The 18189-nt window shown below is 39.4% G+C and overlaps 4 protein-coding genes across 5 annotated transcripts in view; 1 reads left to right on the top strand and 3 right to left on the bottom strand.

Moving 5' to 3' along the window:
• The window catches only part of LOC143884530 (NAD(P)-binding Rossmann-fold superfamily protein), a 51334-nt gene extending 47058 nt beyond the window's left edge, over positions 1–4276 (top strand). For both annotated transcript variants that reach the window (XM_077388152.1, XM_077388153.1), the window contains exon 9: positions 4159–4276. In XM_077388152.1, the coding sequence (XP_077244267.1) occupies positions 4159–4261 (103 nt within the window). In that variant the 3' untranslated portion in view covers positions 4262–4276. The remainder of the gene's footprint in view (positions 1–4158) is intronic.
• LOC143884529 (uncharacterized) lies at positions 197–1540 on the bottom strand. The gene is made up of 2 exons (XM_077388151.1): positions 1204–1540; positions 197–833 (listed from the first exon to the last, which is right to left on the bottom strand). Exons 1-2 carry the CDS (start codon positions 1432–1434, stop codon positions 456–458), a joined length of 609 nt encoding a protein of 202 aa, XP_077244266.1. The 5' UTR covers positions 1435–1540; the 3' UTR covers positions 197–455.
• A 2649-nt stretch (positions 4277–6925) lies between the features above and the next one.
• Positions 6926–8271, bottom strand: LOC143884532 (uncharacterized). The gene is made up of 2 exons (XM_077388156.1): positions 7711–8271; positions 6926–7361 (listed from the first exon to the last, which is right to left on the bottom strand). The coding sequence occupies exons 1-2, from the start codon at positions 8167–8169 to the stop codon at positions 7134–7136; spliced, it is 687 nt and encodes a 228-aa protein (XP_077244271.1). The 5' UTR covers positions 8170–8271; the 3' UTR covers positions 6926–7133.
• Positions 8272–15654: 7383 nt separating this feature from the next.
• LOC143884533 (uncharacterized) lies at positions 15655–16452 on the bottom strand. Its single transcript, XM_077388157.1, has one exon. It carries the CDS (start codon positions 16346–16348, stop codon positions 15899–15901), a length of 450 nt encoding a protein of 149 aa, XP_077244272.1. The 5' UTR covers positions 16349–16452; the 3' UTR covers positions 15655–15898.
• Between the last annotated feature and the right edge of the window lie 1737 nt (positions 16453–18189).

Below are 18189 nucleotides of genomic sequence, written 5' to 3' on the forward strand. Positions count from 1 at the left end.
TATAGAGTGAGTGTTAAGCCCTCTTTCACCCATAACAAAACCATAACACTATGGAAAATTCATGGGAAAAATATTATTAGAGTAACTTTAACTCCTACATCCAAAAGCCCCTCCTTTTTAGTGAATGAAAACGACAGCTGGCTATGTATTTTGTGAAGGAAAAAGACGTTAACGTCTGATCGAAGATGATGAAAAAAGTCATGAAACAAACGGTTAACATATCAATAAGCAGAACAAAACAAAAGATTCACATCTCTCATGCTTTCCCGCCAACTCTACATCATAACACACTTCAGATATTTAAAAAAGATAAATAACACGCTCAGCGTTCAGTCACACGTGCTGAAGGCAAGATCAAAGCAACTAGCCATGGAGCCGACCCTATGCTTTTATTACACTGTTTATGCTACGTGTAGGGCGCACGATAAGTAAATGCACCACGCCACAAGTGCACGTCAGTATCCCTGATCCTTTTTCCCACCAGGCAGCTTCTCTTTGATCTTCTCCATCATTCCCTTCTTCTCAGGTTCATACCCTACACGTCCGCCCTGCCCGGCATACTCGGGTCCCTGCCCGGTATACTCGTCTACACCCTGCCCGGAATACTCGGACTCAGCAGTTTTCTTGCCTCCGGGCAGCTTCTCTTTGATCTTTTCCATCATTCCCTTCTTCTCTGGTTCATACCCCATCTGCCCAGTCTGCCCGGTATACTCGGACTGCCCGTTATACCCGGGCTCAGTTGTTTTGCGTCCTCCGGGCAGTTTCTCTTTTATTCTTCCTGCCAATCCCTTCTTGTCTTTCTTCCTACGCCCGCCCTCTCCATCCTCCTCTGACTGAAAACATATTTAAAATAAGTTACATATAAAATACATAATCCACAAATATAAAAATTTTATTTCCTCCAATTTCTCACGGGGCATGCTTCTAATGTGGAATGTATTTATCATTTTATTCACAGTATACATGGGCCACTTTGTCACCCAAAGAGGGGCATTATCGCATAGTTGCACTGGTTTAAGTATCATTTAATGACCATTATTTTACACCTACTTTTATACTTTTACACCCCTTTTGAGATTTACGTGTAAAATCAAGTTCCCAATATATTCACAATGGTCATTAAATGATGCTTAACCGGGGGCACTCGTGAACAAAATCCTAAAAATGTGTCACACCATTGGCACCAGACATGAAACTACTTACAGAGCTGGAGCTGGAGCTACCGGAGCGAGGAAGTACGCCGGGCTTTCCATGCTGCTCCTGTTGTTCGTATCCAGCCCCACCACCGTATCCGGCCCCACCACCGCCGGTTCGATGGCCCCCACCCACTCCTTGCATGCCCGAACCACCCATTGTCCCTGGTGCACCATAAGTGCCCCCGGTGGTTCCACCATGCTGAATTGGGTTACCGTATTCATCTCGCAAATCCGACATTTTGTAGAAGATTAATACCTAAAACACGATTAATGAAAAACCCAACACAAAAGAACGCTATAAGATGAAAATACTCAGTGACAGAGGCTTTGTTTGAGATGGTGTAGATGGAGAGGTGCGAGGGTTGTTTATATAGAAGAAGAAGAGGAAGACGAGTGGTAAAATGGAGTGCCACGTGTGGATCAAGGATAACGTGGCTCTTTTTTTCAGCGAGGCACGTGTAAAGATATGTCGGTAATCTGCAAAAATATCTTATCTTGATATGAAGTCGGTCCACATTTATTATCGAATATGAAGACACGTATGTGTCAAGTTTTTTCCAGACAGCCTACCTAAAAGGGACGTGTGGTCCAATCACAGGCCACCACGTATAAGGATAGAGATAACTAATATTACAGAATTTCCACTACGGAGACCCACAAGACAGGAGTACTCGATCTCCTTGCAGAAACTCGATAGATATTTTCTATCTGTTGAGATCTGAAAATGAGAGCTCTATGAACGACAAAAACTAAACACACTAATATAATTTTATATCATATAAATGTTTGATTTTAATAACCTTTAAGGAAAAATTGAGTTGAAAAAAAAAAAAACATGTGGCCTAGAAAATCTAGAACAGGATCCCACACAAGAGAAGATTGAACTGTTCCTTGATTTGGGAGACCTTGTTTCAAAACGGTTCCTTTTCAGGAACGAAAAAGACAAAAAAAAAAAAAAAAAGCAGTTAGGATTTTAAGAATGCAATTACATTTTTTTTCAAAGGCGGTTTTTGCAAAAGAAGTCCTATTTATCTTATTTGAAAAACAAAAATCTTCCAGTTTGATAATTTAACAATGAAGATAATTTTGCAAATCCAGTCTGGGAATCAATTTGTGATCAATTTCTCTGGAGAAATCATGCCACTTGGACTTTCGCAGGCCAGCGTTGTCATCTCCTTGTTGTTCTTTTTCTTGCTTCGTTTGTTTTTTTCTAAAAGGTCAAAAAACAACAAAAGCCCCTCTGCATCTTTTCTTTAAGGACCAATTACCAATGGGGGATAAACATTAGGCAAAATTATCAACAGGACTCGTGCTTTTCAAAAATTATCAACGGGGGACAAAAGAGGTATTGTCAGTAAAAGCTGGACGAAAATACCCTTTGGCATTTGCAACACGTTTTGACCTTGTTTTCTCTTTCTTCCCTCTTCTTTTACTTTTCCATTATAACTTTTTTGATTTTTTACCCTACTAGTCATCTTCCTCCTTGTTCAGCCACCATTGTTGCTGGAAATCTTGAAAACTTGAATGTTGAGTTCTTACCATCTATCTCTTCGTATTTAGGTTTTGTTTTTCTTTTTCTTTTTTAGGGTTTTGCACTATTTTTCATTCCTCTGTTTCTGATTTATCTTGTTTAGGGTTTAAGCGATTTGTTTTTTAGGGATGTAATACATGAAGCACATTTAATGAAAACAACATCCATTTCCTTTGTTATTTATATCATGAGCAGAATTATAATACCATTAGAAGAGTTGCTATAGGCAGGGGGTTTTGTAGCAGAAGGGGTTTATCAACTCTCTGAAAGGGGGTTAGTAACTCTCAAAAGTAGGGTTACCAATTTTCGAATGGGCTTATCAAGTGCTTGAAAATTGGCCGAGGGTACTGGAGTTTTGGAAGAGGGTTTTCAAGTCTTTAGGATTGGGGTTACCTAGTATAAAAAATGAGGTGATCAAGTCCCTAAAAATTGGCCAAGGGTACTAGAGTTTTGGAAGGGGGTTTTCAAGTCTCTGGGATTGGGGTTATCTAGTATAAAAAATGGGGTTACCAATTTCTGAATGGGCTTATCAAGTCCTTGAAAATTGGCCGAGGGTATTGGAGTTTTGGAAGGGAGTTTTCAAGTCTCTAGGATTGGGGTTATCAAGTATCAAAATGGGGTTACTAATTTTCGAATGGGCTTATCAAGTCCCTGAAAATTGGCCGAGGGTACTAGAGTTTTGGAAGGGGGTTTTCAAGTATTTGGGATTGGGGTTATCTAGTATCAAAATGGGGTTACCAATTTACGAATGGGCTTATCAAGTCCCTTAAAATTGCCCAAGGGTACTGGAGTTTTGGAAGGGGGTGGTTTTCAAGTCTCTGGGGTTGGGGTTATCCAGTATCAAAATGGGGTTACCAAATTCCGAATGAGCTTATCAAGTCCCTTATGAACACGTTTTTACTTCCTGTTTTTTTTTTTACTCGTTCATTTTCACGTTTTTTTATTTCTACCGTACGATTCGTCTCTCATCCTCCATTGAAAGGGAGAAGGAGAAATGCAAAACCCTAAAACAAATGAAAAACAAAACCTAGATATTGAGAAATAGATGGGAATGAACTCATGTTTCAAATTTTCGAGTTTTCCCGCCTCCAATGGTGGCTAAATGATGAAGAAGATGACTGGTAAGGTAAAAAAAAATAAAGTTGAAAATGAAAAAGTAAAAAAAAGAGGGAAAGAAGAGAGAAGGGAAAAGTGCAAAAGCAAAACGTGTTGCTTAAGAAAAGGGCATTTTCGTCCAGCTTTTAATGACAAGACCTCTTTTGTCCCTCATTGATAATTTCTGAAAAGCATGGGTCCTGCTGATAATTGCACCTAATTTTTGTCCCCCATTGGTAATTGATCCTTTCTTTAAATTCCATACCCAATCTTCATGTTTTGTTTTAGGTCCCACTTTTTTTGGGCATTTTCATTGGCGGGTAATAATCTAAACAGGTGCAAGTTGATGGCATGGTATCATCTCTTTATGTTGATGCCCAAGAATGGCCTGATTAGCACGGATGGATTTCCCCAATTTTTTTGGGTATTGATTTTTTAACACCATCTTTCTTTTCTTTATTTTTTCTCTAAGCTCTACATGTTCTGTAATTTTTAATTTTTCTTGGTTTTTTATTTTCGTTTCCCAGTCATTTTTTTTTACATTTTCCTCTTTTTTCTTTCCTGGATTACTTTTCATGCTTCTCTGCATCTCTATTGTTTTCCCCTATTTCTCTTATGGTCTCATGCTACCATCAGTGTTTACATAATGTGCAGTTGGGCCCATTCTTGGAGTGGGAAGCCGGAATACAAATGGATAGTTGAGATTAAAGCCACTTAACATGGCTATCTCAGTTAATGTCTGCGATGCCATTAATATTCTCACCACTTATCGAAATAGATGTAAAGTTGGTGTCTTTTGGAATACGCTTACTGATGTAATCCTTATTGTTTTTTTTTTTTTTCTGTATGAACTCTGTTTCAAGGGACTATGCTGACTACTTCCAGTGCTTTATAATTATCTCTTTATTGGATATGTAGGATTTTTTTGTTCCTAATTTTTCCTTTTTTGTCGTGCATTTTCTGTTTTGCTTGAAGTTTCTCAAATTTGCAGTTCGAGCACTGATGAGTTTTTCCAAAATTCCTGTTGGTTTTCACTGTGTCAATTTATTTCATGGTAGGGGACCCTCTTAGTAGTTTTTTCCTTCTTTTTTTTATGTTTTTACTTTTTGGTTGGACTTCATGGTGCCTGTGGTTTTAAGAGAAAGTCCTTATAAATTGTATAGTATTCATTCTAACTTGATTTACATTTTATTTATTTACGGAGTTTAAATTATTATTAAGAGCAAGTCACTTCGATCTATCAGTAGCTTTGGGGAGAGTTCTGGAGATTTTGATCATGCTTTTTTTTCGTTCTTACAAACCGCTATCTGACTAGATCCTGTTCGGTGGAAGCCTTTCGTTCTTACAAACCGCTATCTGACTAGATCCTGTTCGGTGGAAGCCGGCAATTGGAGAATTGCATGTTGATAGGTTGCTAAATGATAAAATTAGGTTATGCTGGAACTATCATTATGATTTTTTAGATTCAAAACTTGATGTAGTTTTGCTTGGTTTCCCATATGTAATATGTATCTATACTTTGCAGTCTTATCTATCTCTCCCTCTCAAACATTCTCCTCCCTAAAAAAAATATTTCCTTTGTTTCAAGAAAAATTCTAAATTGAAGGGAGCCCTTGCAAAAACTCAGTTGGGACACGTATCGGTATCTCAGTCTTCTTTCCCTGCCATCGGTAGTACTATCGATTAGTCTTTCCTTCTGTGGAAGGGACTGAATATTAGCAGCTTATCCTAACTCTCTATAGATTGGAGGGTTAGATCAGCCTATGGAAATGATTTTTTGGGGCACAATCTATTTAGGCTGTGGCCCATCTAATGAACGGCTTGGATCATCCTATGGTGTGATCATCAAAATACAGTAGTGGTGATATCATTTTCCTAAACAAATTGTAAAATTACCTTAAGTGGCAGGTGCGGTGCACGTGCTTTTTTTTACTAGTATGACCAAAACAATCTTATACTGCGTACGCATAAAAAAAAATCTTATACTGTGCATGGATTTGACGATAGTGGGCCCCACTCGATGCATGGTTTAAGTGGACTTGGTGGGACCTATCCCATCAAAACATGGTGGGTCCCACCTTATGCATGGATTTGAATAGAGAAGGTGGGGCCACGATGAGTGTAAAATTAATGGTGGGGCACACATCTCTTGCCAAACCCTATTTTAACAAGTTGGAGCCCACCATATTACAACACATGTTTTGATAAGGTGAGGCTCATCATTTTGTAGCCATGCATAGCATGAGTGAGGCCCACCATTTTTTTACTTAAATGTTTTGATAAGATAGGGCCCACCATCTCTCGCTAAACCCTAGCACATGGTTTGCCCTACCATTTTTCCACCGATAGGTGAACTACCATCACCAAATCCATATATAGGTGGGGTCCACCATGTTTTAATATTGTAGGTCCCACAAACTCCACTCAATCCCATTCATCGCATGGGACCCACTTGTTAGAAATGTGATGAATAAATCTATCTGTAATTTGGGATTCGAGAATACCTTGTACCAAATTAATATTGTAACTTTGAACAGAAATGAACAGTAACTATTTTCACTGCAAGAATTGACTGTAAACAAATAGAGAAATCGTTAGACCACTTATTGAGTTGAGGCACGGAGAAATCGTTAGCCCTCTCCCCATAAATTTTGAAGTAATCCTTAACTTCCTAACATAAAGTTTACTATGTTCATTAGAGTTCTGTTTTTACGTTTAGCAATTTCATTTTATTGTGGAGAGTAAGATGCAGTTACTTGATGAATTATGTTGTACTCACCACCTCTATAGATCTTAAGATTTTGATATACTTTTCTAATTGATTCTCTACTTTAGTTTTATATGTAATGAATTTATGAAATAATTCATTTTTATGTCTAATACGATAAACAGTACAATACCTAAAGAAATCATTTATATATGTAATGAAATACCTAGTGGAAGCGGGTTCTAATAAACATCTTAAAGCCCCTCTTTTTTTTCTTTTTTTTGAATGAAAACGACATTTGGCTATGTATTTTGTGAAGGAAAAAGACGTTAACGTCTGATCGAAGATGATGAAAAAAGTCAATATGCAGAACAAAACAAACTTTCCCGCCAAGTCTACAGTAAGAAAACAAGATGTCATAACACTTGAGATATTTAAAAAAGACATACAACACACTAGGGTTCATCCATACGTGCTGAAGGCAAGAGCAAAGCAACTAGCCATGGAGGCAACCCTATGCTTTTATTACACAGTTTATGCTATGTACGTGTACGCGTACGTGCAGGGCGCACGATAAGTAAATGCACCACGCCACATGTGCACGTCAGTATCCCTCGTCCTTTTTCCAACCAGGCAGCTTCTCTTTGATCTTTTCCATCATTCCCTTCTTCTCTGGTTCATACCCCATCTGCCCAGTCTGCCCGGTATACTCGGACTGCCCGTTATACCCGGGCTCAGTTGTGTTGCGTCCTCCGGGCAGTTTCTCTTTTATTCTTCCTGTCAATCCCTTCTTGTCTTTCTTCCTACGCCCGCCCTCTCCATCATCCTCTGACTGAAAACATATTTAAAATAAGTTACATATAAATACATAATCCACATATATACAAATTTTATTTCGTCGAATTTCTCTCGGGGCATGCTTATGTGGAGTGTATTTATCATTTTATTCACAGTATACATGGGCAAAAAATGGGCATTATCGTCAGGCTAAGTGGCATAATACGAGTGCCCAGGGAACACGATTTTACACGTACTTTGATGAAAAAAATCTCAAAACGTACGTGTAAAATCACGTTACCAATGATAATTAAATGATCTTTAAGCAGTGCCCCTGAAGGAAGGTGTGTCAGCAGCACCACTGGCACCAAAGTATTGCAAAGCAAATACATGAAACTACTTACAGAGCTGGAGCTACCGGAGCCTGGCATTCCTTGCTGCCCCTGTTGTTCGTATCCGGCCCCACCACCGTATCCTGCCCCACCACCCATTCCTTGCTGCCCCTTTTGTTCGTATCCGGCCCCACCACCCATTCCTTGCTGCCCCTGTTGTTCGTATCCGGCCCCACCACCATATCCGGCCTCACCACCTATTCCTTGCTGCCCCTGTTGTTCGTATTCGGCCCCACCACCGTATCCTGCCCCACCACCCCTTCCTTGCTGCTCCTGTTGTTCGTATCCGGCCCCACCACCCATTCCTTTCTGCCCCTGTTGTTCGTATCCGGCCCCACCACCGCCAGTTCCATAGCCCCCACCCACTCCTTGCATGCCCGAACCACCCATTGTCCCTGGTGCACCATAAGTGCCCCCGGTGGTTCCACCATGCTGAATTGGGTTACCGTATTCATCGCTGAAATCCGACATTTTGTAGAAGATTAATAGCTAAAACACGATTAATGAAAAACCCAACACAAAAGAACGCTATAAGATGAAAATACTCAGTGACAAAGGCTTTGTTTGAGATGGTGTAGATGGAGAGGTGCGAGGGTTGTTTATAGAGAAGAAGAAGAGGGAGACGAGTGGTCAAATGGAGTGCCACGTGTGGTCAAGGATAACGTGGCTCTTTTTTCAGCGAGGCTCGTTTAAAGATATGTCGGTAATCTTCAATAATATCTTATCTTTCATATCAAGTCGGTACACATTTATTACTCTAGTATCGGAGGTGAAGACACGTATGTGTCAAGTTTTTTCCGGACAGCCTACCTATTTTTGCCAAGTATACTACAATGGGATATGGTTGTCATTTTATCAACCAAATATGGGCTTTTTTGTCATAAAAAAATAGCCATTGAATATATCATATATGGCAGAGCTGGGATGGCTTTGAGGACATGGTGTGACACTTGCGTGTCTTCCTAGCAGCTCTAGTTTGGATATGTATGAAATTCTAAAAGGGACGTGGTCCAATCACAGGCCAGCGCATATAATGATAGAGATAACTAAATAGGACAGAATTTCCACTACCGAGACCCACAAGACGTGACTCTCCTTGCAGAAACTCGAAAGATATAATCTATCTATTGAGATCTGAAAATGAGAGCTCTATGCACCACAAAAACTAAAAAAAAACTAAAATAATCTTAGATCATATAAATGTTTGATTTTTATAACCTTTAAAGAAAAATTGAGTAGCAAAAAAAAAATACATGTGGCCTAGCTCTTCTAGCTAAGCTTATCTACTCTGTCGGCTTAAATACGGGCCCACATTGTTTGGGTGATTCAAACCATTCATTTGAAAGTCCCTTATGTCCACAAAAAAAAAAAGACCCATAGGATGATTCCATCCCATCCAACAGTGAAGGGAAAAATAGGAAAAAATGGACAGACACAGTTTGTCCACAAATCTGCCCATTTTTTCTCCACTGTTAGATGGGTTAGGATCAACCTATGGATCTGATTTTTTGTGGACATTATATCTAGATAAGGGACTTTCAAATGAATGGTTTGGATCACCCAAACAATGTGGGCCCCCACTGTATTTAACCCGACCGAGTAGATAAGCTTAGCCACAAGACCAAGTAGCATCACTTTTTCGTTATCCTATTTGCAAAAGCAATCTTCCAGCCAGTTTAATAATTTACCAATGAAGATAATTTTGCAAATCCAGTCTTGGAATCAATTTGTGATCAAATTACCCATCATAGTTTTTTTACTCATAATATGACCAAAACAATCTTATACTGTGTACCCATAAAAAAAATAATCTTATACTGTGCATAGATTTGACGATAGTGGCCCCACTCGATGCATGGGTTTAAGTGGACTTGGTGGGACTTATCATATCAAAATATGGTGGGCCCCACCTTTTGCATGGATTTGAATGGAGTAGGTGGGCAACGATAAGTGTAAAATTAATGGTAGGGCACACATCTTTTGTCAAACCCTATTTTAACAAGTCGGAGCCCACCCTATTACAACACATGTTTTGATAAGGTGAGGCTCATCATTTTGCACCCATGCATAGCATGGGTGAGGCCCACCATTTTTTACTTAAATGTTTTGATAAGATAGGGCCTACCATCTCTCGCTAAACCCAGGCACATGGTGGGCACTACCATTTTACACCGATAGGTGAACTACGATCACCAAATCCATACATGGGTGGGGTCTGCCATGTTTTAATATTGTAGGTCCCACAAACTCCACTCAATCCCATTCATCGCATGGGACCCACTATCTCCACTGTTAGTAAAAATATCTACCAAGGGTGATTTAGTCACAAACCGATGGAAAGACTGGATTTCTTAGTTGTAAATTGTCAAATTCGAAGATTGCTTTTGCAAGTAATTACGGAGGTAAACTAGGGGACATCTTTTTCTAAAATCCCTTTTTAAAATTCAATTTTTTGGGTTTTTAAAAATTTTAATGAAAAATATTTAAGATTAAAGAGAGAGGTGTCTCGCAGCAATGTAAAAATTTGTTTTCGACCTACTATTTGTACATGTTTTTCCTCAACTGTACCGAAGCAAGGATTGTTAGTCATTTTATAAGAATATGAGGGTACTTTTGTCTTTAAAAAATGCAAATCTTGGAAAAGGGCAGTACAGGAGGGCAGTCACAGACATCCATAAAACGTGAAAGTGTCTTCCTGCAGAGCACTCGGTTTTTTACAAATAATAAAAGAGAAAAATTGATGGATAGGTGGTTATAGGCTTATAGGCTTATAGCTTAATCATACATCTATAGGTGATTGGATCCGTTGATCCAGACTCCAGTCAAACATAGAACATCTCCGTTGTAGCTACTCCCACCATGATCGAGCAATGCTTGTCCCTTGATCTATGTGGAAGAATTTATAACCGTTGATTTTGGCATCTAATTAACTGAATAACCGTCACAATTTTTACAAATAGCTACGCCTAGTGTTAGACCATTTGAACAACAACTAGTATTTCATGTGAACAAAGGCTCTGTTCACTTGTTTTCCCGGGAAAGGAAAAGAAAAGGTTTCCCGGGATTCTGACGTGTTATTAGGAAAAGAAATCTAGGGAAACTGTGTAGGAAAAGGTTTCCCGTGCCTGTTCACATGCGCAGGATCTATGCAGGAAAATGTTTCCCGAGAAACTGCTTGCCCACCTTTTATCACTAGTTTTCCCGGAAAAGCAAATCCGACCAAAATAATGGGATTTGGTTTCCCACACTAGTGAGAAAAGAGACATTTCCACGTCATTTTTGGCAATTCCATGTCATTATTTGACATATTCCACCCAGGCTTGTTATTTTCTCAGGAAAGCAAGTGAACACCAGAATTATATCTTGTCAAGGTCTTGTCAAGAAAAAAGGAGTGTTTCCAGGGATTTGCTTTCCTGGGAACGCAAGTGAACAGAGCCAAAAGGTTTTGCTCCTCCAAATTAATTTGGACAACGTAGGGAATTATTCTATAAAGCAAAGTCTCCCTCCTAACTCATTAGAAACTGTGAAAACTTCTTCCCTTCTTTTGCTCTCCTTCTTTTGGGGAAGTTATATATCCGCCCGTTTTGATTACTTGGTACACCCAGCTGCAGTGTACGTGGCAATTCGCCCCGTTGCCCCTCTAGTCATTGATACACTGCTGCGGGGTGTCCAAAGTAATCAAAAGGGGCGGATTTATCACTTCCTTTTTTTTGGTGCAATATGTTACTAGGATGAACTCAATCTCCACACAAACCAAGATCATCATGCCTTATTAATGGTCTTCGATATAAAATATACACCAAAACTTGGAATATGGACCGATTTTTAGTAAGGAGTGAGAGGGTAGCTCCCGCCACCACAAACCTACGAAATCAATTTTAATTAGTCCATCATTGGAGAGCTCCATTGCACTAAAATCACCCTACATTTCTTGCCAAGGGATGGGATAAAAAATGGATCGTGTGTGTGGCCCCAATGCAGATCACCATGATACGAAATTAACTTTGATCACATGATTTTACCTGCACAATAAATTTTTTTTTCCAAACGACGTCTTGTAGCTATGATCATCCGATCGAAATGAGAATTTATCCATTTTAGAGGCCTGCAATGGGCCTGCAAAGTGGAATCTTAGATCAAAGAATTAAGGCCTGGAATACATGAATGCAAGCGCATCTCAATAGATCGATGTTCCTCCAAAGGGACTACGGTTTGAAGGTCCCAGTATATCGAACCCCTCCCCCATTCGAATTTTCGATACCAATATATTTCTAATAAGGGCAGTGATAAATCGACCCCCCAAAATGATAAATCGACTCCCCATGTGTCTATCTCTCTCCTCTCTCTCTCTCTAACCCAGAGGAGAGAGAAAGGCACATGAGGAGTCGATTTATCATATTTGGGAGTCAATTTATCACTCCCCTTCTAATAATTGGAAATATTACCGATATATTGGTCATGTGGGACCCTCACAGTAATAATATTTATCAATATATCAGCCAATATATACTAACCCAAGCGAAAAAAGGAATTAGAGCTAACCATTTATAAAAGAGCTTAGCAATAGTCGGACAAGTGGATAATGTTGGGTTGAACCAGAAAATTTTGGGTAGAGCGGATCTAAGTGTTGGCTAGGTAAGCGTCATGTAGTAAGAGAAGTAGCTATTAACCCTGTAGACCATTCACGGCCAAGCCAGACGTGTAGCGTGAGAGGGTAAATGAAGACAGCCCTGAAAATGTGAAGGGCAAATTAAGACCTTGTCGGAAGCCATTAATTAAGGCAGCATCCGTATTTACTTTAATGTTATTTGTTGATGGGACATTAAGGCCAGGTCAGAAGCCATTAATTATTTAATTTCTAGAACTATTATACCATATAAAATTGTATCAAATTGTTTTTAGAGGTATCCAAAACCGGACCCCGGTAACCTAATTGATGGTCCTTTTTTTCTAAGGTGCCAACTGATAGTCTTGAAACTGTGACGAAGCGTCAATCAAGGAGGAAAACGATGACAAAGAAGGCTGCGAGGATAGAAATACCAGAAGATATAAGGCGTAAAAACCACTAATTTTGTTCTTCTTTTTTGTAGAAAAGGCGCTCAATAACAATCATATACTGGGTATGCTCAATAATGAAGAAATCCAATGTGCAGGAAAACTCATGGTTGCGGATATGAGCAATGAATGAGAATGCCCCTACTTCACCTCTAGACAACAAAGAAAAAAAATATTGTAAAAAAAAGTTCCAAAACTCGATCCAGAGATGCTTTGGGTTGTCTTAATAATGTAATGATCAGGCCTTCCCGTCTAGCGAAGGTTTCTGTTGTTAGTTTTGTTCATTATCCTTCTAGTTGTTTCTGGCTATGGGTTTTTTCACCCGTCAGTGTGTTTTTATTCATTTTGAATCAATTTTGGGTCCGGCCTAGGGTCTATTTTTTATTAAAAGAAAAAACTTTTTGGGTTTCCCCGAAAAAGTTCAACCCTTGATTTTTTACAGGCATGATCAAAAGGTTAGGATTAACCAAGTGATTTTAAGATTGATGGTGGTCCACTAAATCAATGGCCTAATCACTAAATACATGTACCACGTGAATTCCTAAACAGATTGCAATTACTATTCATTTACCCGTTTCGATGCCGAGAAGATTTTGATTTCTCACATTTGCAGCCCCTTTTTGTGTTATGATTTGGATCCGGATCAAATCCTTGGTTTCCAAATCAGCGACTCACAGTGAAAAAAATCAGATTTCCAAATATGCTGTGGAAAAAAGTAATTGGAAATCCACAGATCTTACAGTTTCCTTCACCCTCTTGGCTCCTCAACCTCTCGCCTCCATTAGGAAGTAACCCCTTCCCTCTCTGTCCCCCTCAACATGAACGGGCAGATCTACTCATTTGGTATTCAAAACTCAATTCCAAATCGAATTTTGAATACCAAATGAATAGATCCGGCAGCTCATTTTGAGAGAGAGAGAGAGGGGGGGGTGCTTCCTAGTGGAGAGAGAGAGGGGGAGAGCGAGAGAGAGAGAGAGAGAGAGAGAGAGAGAGAGAGAGAGAGAGAGAGAGAGGGATGGCGGTACTTCCTAGTGGAGGGGAGAGGTTGAGGAGCAAAGAGGGTCAAGGAAACTGCGAGATATGTGGATTTTCAATTTCTTATTTCCACAGCAAATTTAGATATCTGATTTTTTCCACTGTCAGCTGCTGAATTAGAAATCCAAGAATTTGATCGAATCCAAATTACAATGCAAAATGGGCTGAAATGTGAGAAATCAAAATCAAAATCAAAATCTTCTTGGCATCCAAACGTAATGTTATTTCAAAAAGGGATTCACAATTTTACACAATTACAATGAAAACCAACTAGATTAATCCAGTTTGGTTCAGTAAAAACCATGAACACTCAGCAGTGAATCAATTAGTAGATAACGATCCTTTCAAGGTGTAACTAGAAATTAAGAGTTCTTCACAGGTAAGCAAGTCAACAGGAGGTTCATGTCACAAGATACATGTCAGACCTATCGTGGTCTAAATTTTGTAAAGAACAAGAGAGAAACCAATACTGAGGCGTGGAGTGCGAAAACCGATCGTGAGCCTTTTTTCCCTCTTGAAGAGATCTAGAGAGCTAAAGATGATCGTGAAGTGTACCTTGTTGTGTGAGACACCATGTAGGCTTTTTCTGCCTTCTTGTAATCTATTGTACATTCTCCATGATGAGTGCGGAACAATAAATAATTCGTTGTCTTTTATGTGATTTTTATAGAATAGCTGAGAGATATATTAAATTAAGGGCAGTGATACCACCAACCCCCCCAACCTTCGGATTTTCCATAATCGGTTGCGGTACACTCGAGTAGAAACTAGAAAGTTTTTTTTTCTTTTGTACAGGAAAACCCATCACACTCACCCACAGTGCAGGGTGCTCCAATCCCTCCAAAGGGTAGAAACTTTTAGCTGGACAGTGGATTTTGTTTTTGAATGGTAAAAAAAAATCACCGAGTAGAAACCAGAAAGTATTTTTTTTCTTATTTTGTACAGGAAAACCCATCACACTCACCCACAGTGCAGCGTGCTCCAATCCCTCCAAAGGGTAGAAACTTTTAGTTGGACAGTGGATTTTTTTTTTTGAAAGGTAAAAAAAAATCCAACAAATCCACCAACTAAGCAGGTCATTGCCGTGTCCCAATGGACTTTAGTTGGACAGCCTATAAAATCTCAAATTTGACCATCTCTAATGTAATAGGTGGTAAGAGTTGGTGGACCATCTCTGTCTCGCTCAAGAAAATTTATCGATATGAACCAAACTACAGAAACAGAATCCAAAAAAAAAAAAAAACATAAAGAAGTTCCATAATTCCATAAATTTCTTGGGTTGGAAGAAGAGGGTGTTAGTAAATTTGTACTTGTCGGATTGCCATATTACCATAGGCAAAGTGCCGAACCATGTAAATCTCATCTATTGATTTCTTTTTTGAACCATTTATATCTCATATTTTCTTTCTTTATCTCACTGTTCAATTGCTGCACTCTTGTTTGGGCCAATTTTGGTGGGGGTTACCAGCGGCACTCTCAATCTTATTATTCTTTTAACTGGTATGGCAACCCGGTATCCAGTGAATGTTAAGGCTCTTTTGCCCTTCACCAACTGTAACTACGGAAAATTCATGGGAAAATTTTATTCAAGATACTTAAAATATAATTAATTCGTCTTTACCCTTTATTCATCTAATAATTATCTTTTAGGCACCCTTTACCGAGTGAGTGTTAAGCCCTCTTTTACCCTTAACCAAACCATAACTATGGAAAATCATGGGAAAAATATTATTAGAGAAACTTCACTCCTACATCCAAAAGCCCCTCATTTTTTGTGAATGAAAACGACAGTTGGCTATGTGTTTTGTGAAGGAAAAAGACGTCAACGTGTGATCGAAGATGAGGAAAAAAGTCATACTAAGGACATACGAGGAAACAAACGGTTCACATATCAATAAGCACAACAAAACAAACGATTCACATCTCATGCTTTCCCGCAAGTCTACATAATACTTCAGATATTTTAAAAAGACATACAACACAAGTGCTGAAGGCAAGAGCAAAGCAACTAGCCATGGAACCGACCCTATGCTTATATTACACTGTTTATGCTGCGTACTTGTACGTGTAGGGCGCACGATAAGTAAATGCACCACGCCACATGTGCACGTCAGTATCCCTGGTCCTTTTTCCCACCAGGCAGCTTCTCTTTGATCTTTTCCATCATTCCCTTCTTCTCGCCCTGCCCAGTATACTCGGGTCCCTGCCCGGTAACATCTACACCCTGCCCGGGATACTCTGCCTCAGTAGTGTTCTTGCCTCCGGGCAGCTTCTCCTTTATCTTCTCCACTATGCCCTTCTTCTCTGCTTCATGCCCCAGCTGCCCAGTCTGCCCGGTATACCCGGGCTCGGTAGTTTTCTGTCCTCCGGGCTTTATTAGCTGCCCCTGTTGTTCGAATCCAGCCCCAGCACCGCCTATGTCCCCACCACCGCCAGTTCCATGGCCCCCACCCACTCCTTGCATGCCCGAACCACCCTTTGTCCCTGGTGCACCATAAGTGCCCCCGGTGGTTCCACCATGCTTAATTGGGTTACCGCATTCATCTCGCAAATCCGACATTTTGTACAAGATTAATAGCTAAAAAACGATTAATGAAAAACCCAACACAAAAGAAGCTATGAAGTTAAAAAAAAAAACTCAGTGAGATAACACTTAGTTTGAGATGGTAGAAATGGAGAGATGGGGTGGTGTTTATATAGAAGAAGAGGAAGAGGAAGACGAGTGGTCAGATGGAGTGCCACGTGTGGTTTAAGGATAACGTGGCTCTTTTTTCAGCGAGGCTCATGTAAAGATATGTCGGTAATCTTCAATAATATCTTATCTTGATATGAATGGGTCCAAATTTTTTACTATAGTATCGAATATGAAGACACGTATGTGTCATTTTATCAACCAAATATGGGCCTTGTTTTTCATAAAAACTGAATATAGGGTGTGAGGACATGGTGACACTTGCGTGTCGTCCTAGTAGCACTAGTTTGGATATGTATGAAATTCTAAAGGGGACGTGTGGTCCGATCACAGGCCACCACGTATGAGGATAGAGATAACTAATATTACAGAATTTCCACTACGGACACCCACAAGACATGACTCTCATTGCCGTACACTGTGTTTTCTTTTGGTCATGTATAATGAGCAGAAACTCCAAAGTCCAAAGATATTTTCTTTGTATGGAGATATGAAAATGAGAGCTCTATCTATCATATATTATAAACGCTTGATTTTGATTTTAATAACCTTTGAGTTGAAAAAAAATATAACATGTGGCGTAGAAAATGTAGAACAGGATCCCAGACAAGAGAAAACATAAAAAAAAAATATCTTATACTGTGCATGGATTTGACGATAGTGGGCCCCACTCGATGCGACTTAGTAAAAATATCTGCCAAGGGTGATTTAGTCACAAAGCGATGGAAAGACCGGATTTGCAAAATTAGCTTAGTTGTAAATTGTCAAATTCGAAGATCGGTTTTGCAAGTAATTAAGGTAAAGTAGGGGACATCTTTTGCGAAAATCCCATTTTAAAATTAACTGTACCGAAGCAAGGATTGTTAGTCATTTTATAAGAGTATGAGGGTACTTTTGTCTTAAAAAATTGCAAATCTTGGAAAATGGCAGTACAGGAGGGCAGTCACAGACATCCATAAAACGTGGAAGTGTCTTCCTAGCATAGCATTCTTTTTTCCAAATAATAAAAGAGAAAATTGATGGATAGCTGGTTATAGGCTTATAGCCTACTCGGCTACTCATCCATCTATAGGTGATCGGATCTGTTGATCCAGTCAAACATAAAAGATCTCCGTTGTAGCTACTCCCACCGTGATCGAGCAATGCTAGTCCCTTGATCTAAGGGATCTTTTAGGCGCCGTTTGGATACGCAGATTTTAGAATCCAGGTTTTTAGTTTGAAAACAGTGTGAATGAGGAGGGTTCATGATCAAGAAGTTGTATGCTGTCCTGACAGCGTTTCTTGGATTTTAAGTGAGAAATTCAGGTTTAAAAATCTCTTCCGCATCTTGAGGTTTTTAAAACCTGAAAATATGGGAAAATATGCTACTCACTTGCTCCTCTCTTGCTGACGGAAAGAAAGGCGAGAAGTAAAAAACAAGTAAAAGACAACGGCCGGTCCGCTTCTTCTCTTGTCTCTTAGCTACAATTTTGAAGAAATCCCGGATTCTAAAATCTGCGTATCCAAACGGCCCCTTAAGGTTTTATGTGGAAGAACTTATAGCCATTGATTTAGGCATCTAATTGACTGAATAACCATCACAATTTTCATAAATAGCTACGCCTAGTGTTAGACCATTTGAACAACACTTTAATGCCAATTAATTTGGATAGAACAACAACTAGTATTTCATGTGAACAAAAGGTTTTGCTCCTCCAAATTAATTTGGA

The sequence above is a fragment of the Tasmannia lanceolata genome, unplaced genomic scaffold, assembly GCF_043159265.1.
Source record: "Tasmannia lanceolata isolate RefF3 unplaced genomic scaffold, GAP_Taslan_0.1 ptg000008l, whole genome shotgun sequence".
NCBI classification, from domain to species: Eukaryota; Viridiplantae; Streptophyta; class Magnoliopsida; order Canellales; family Winteraceae; genus Tasmannia; species Tasmannia lanceolata.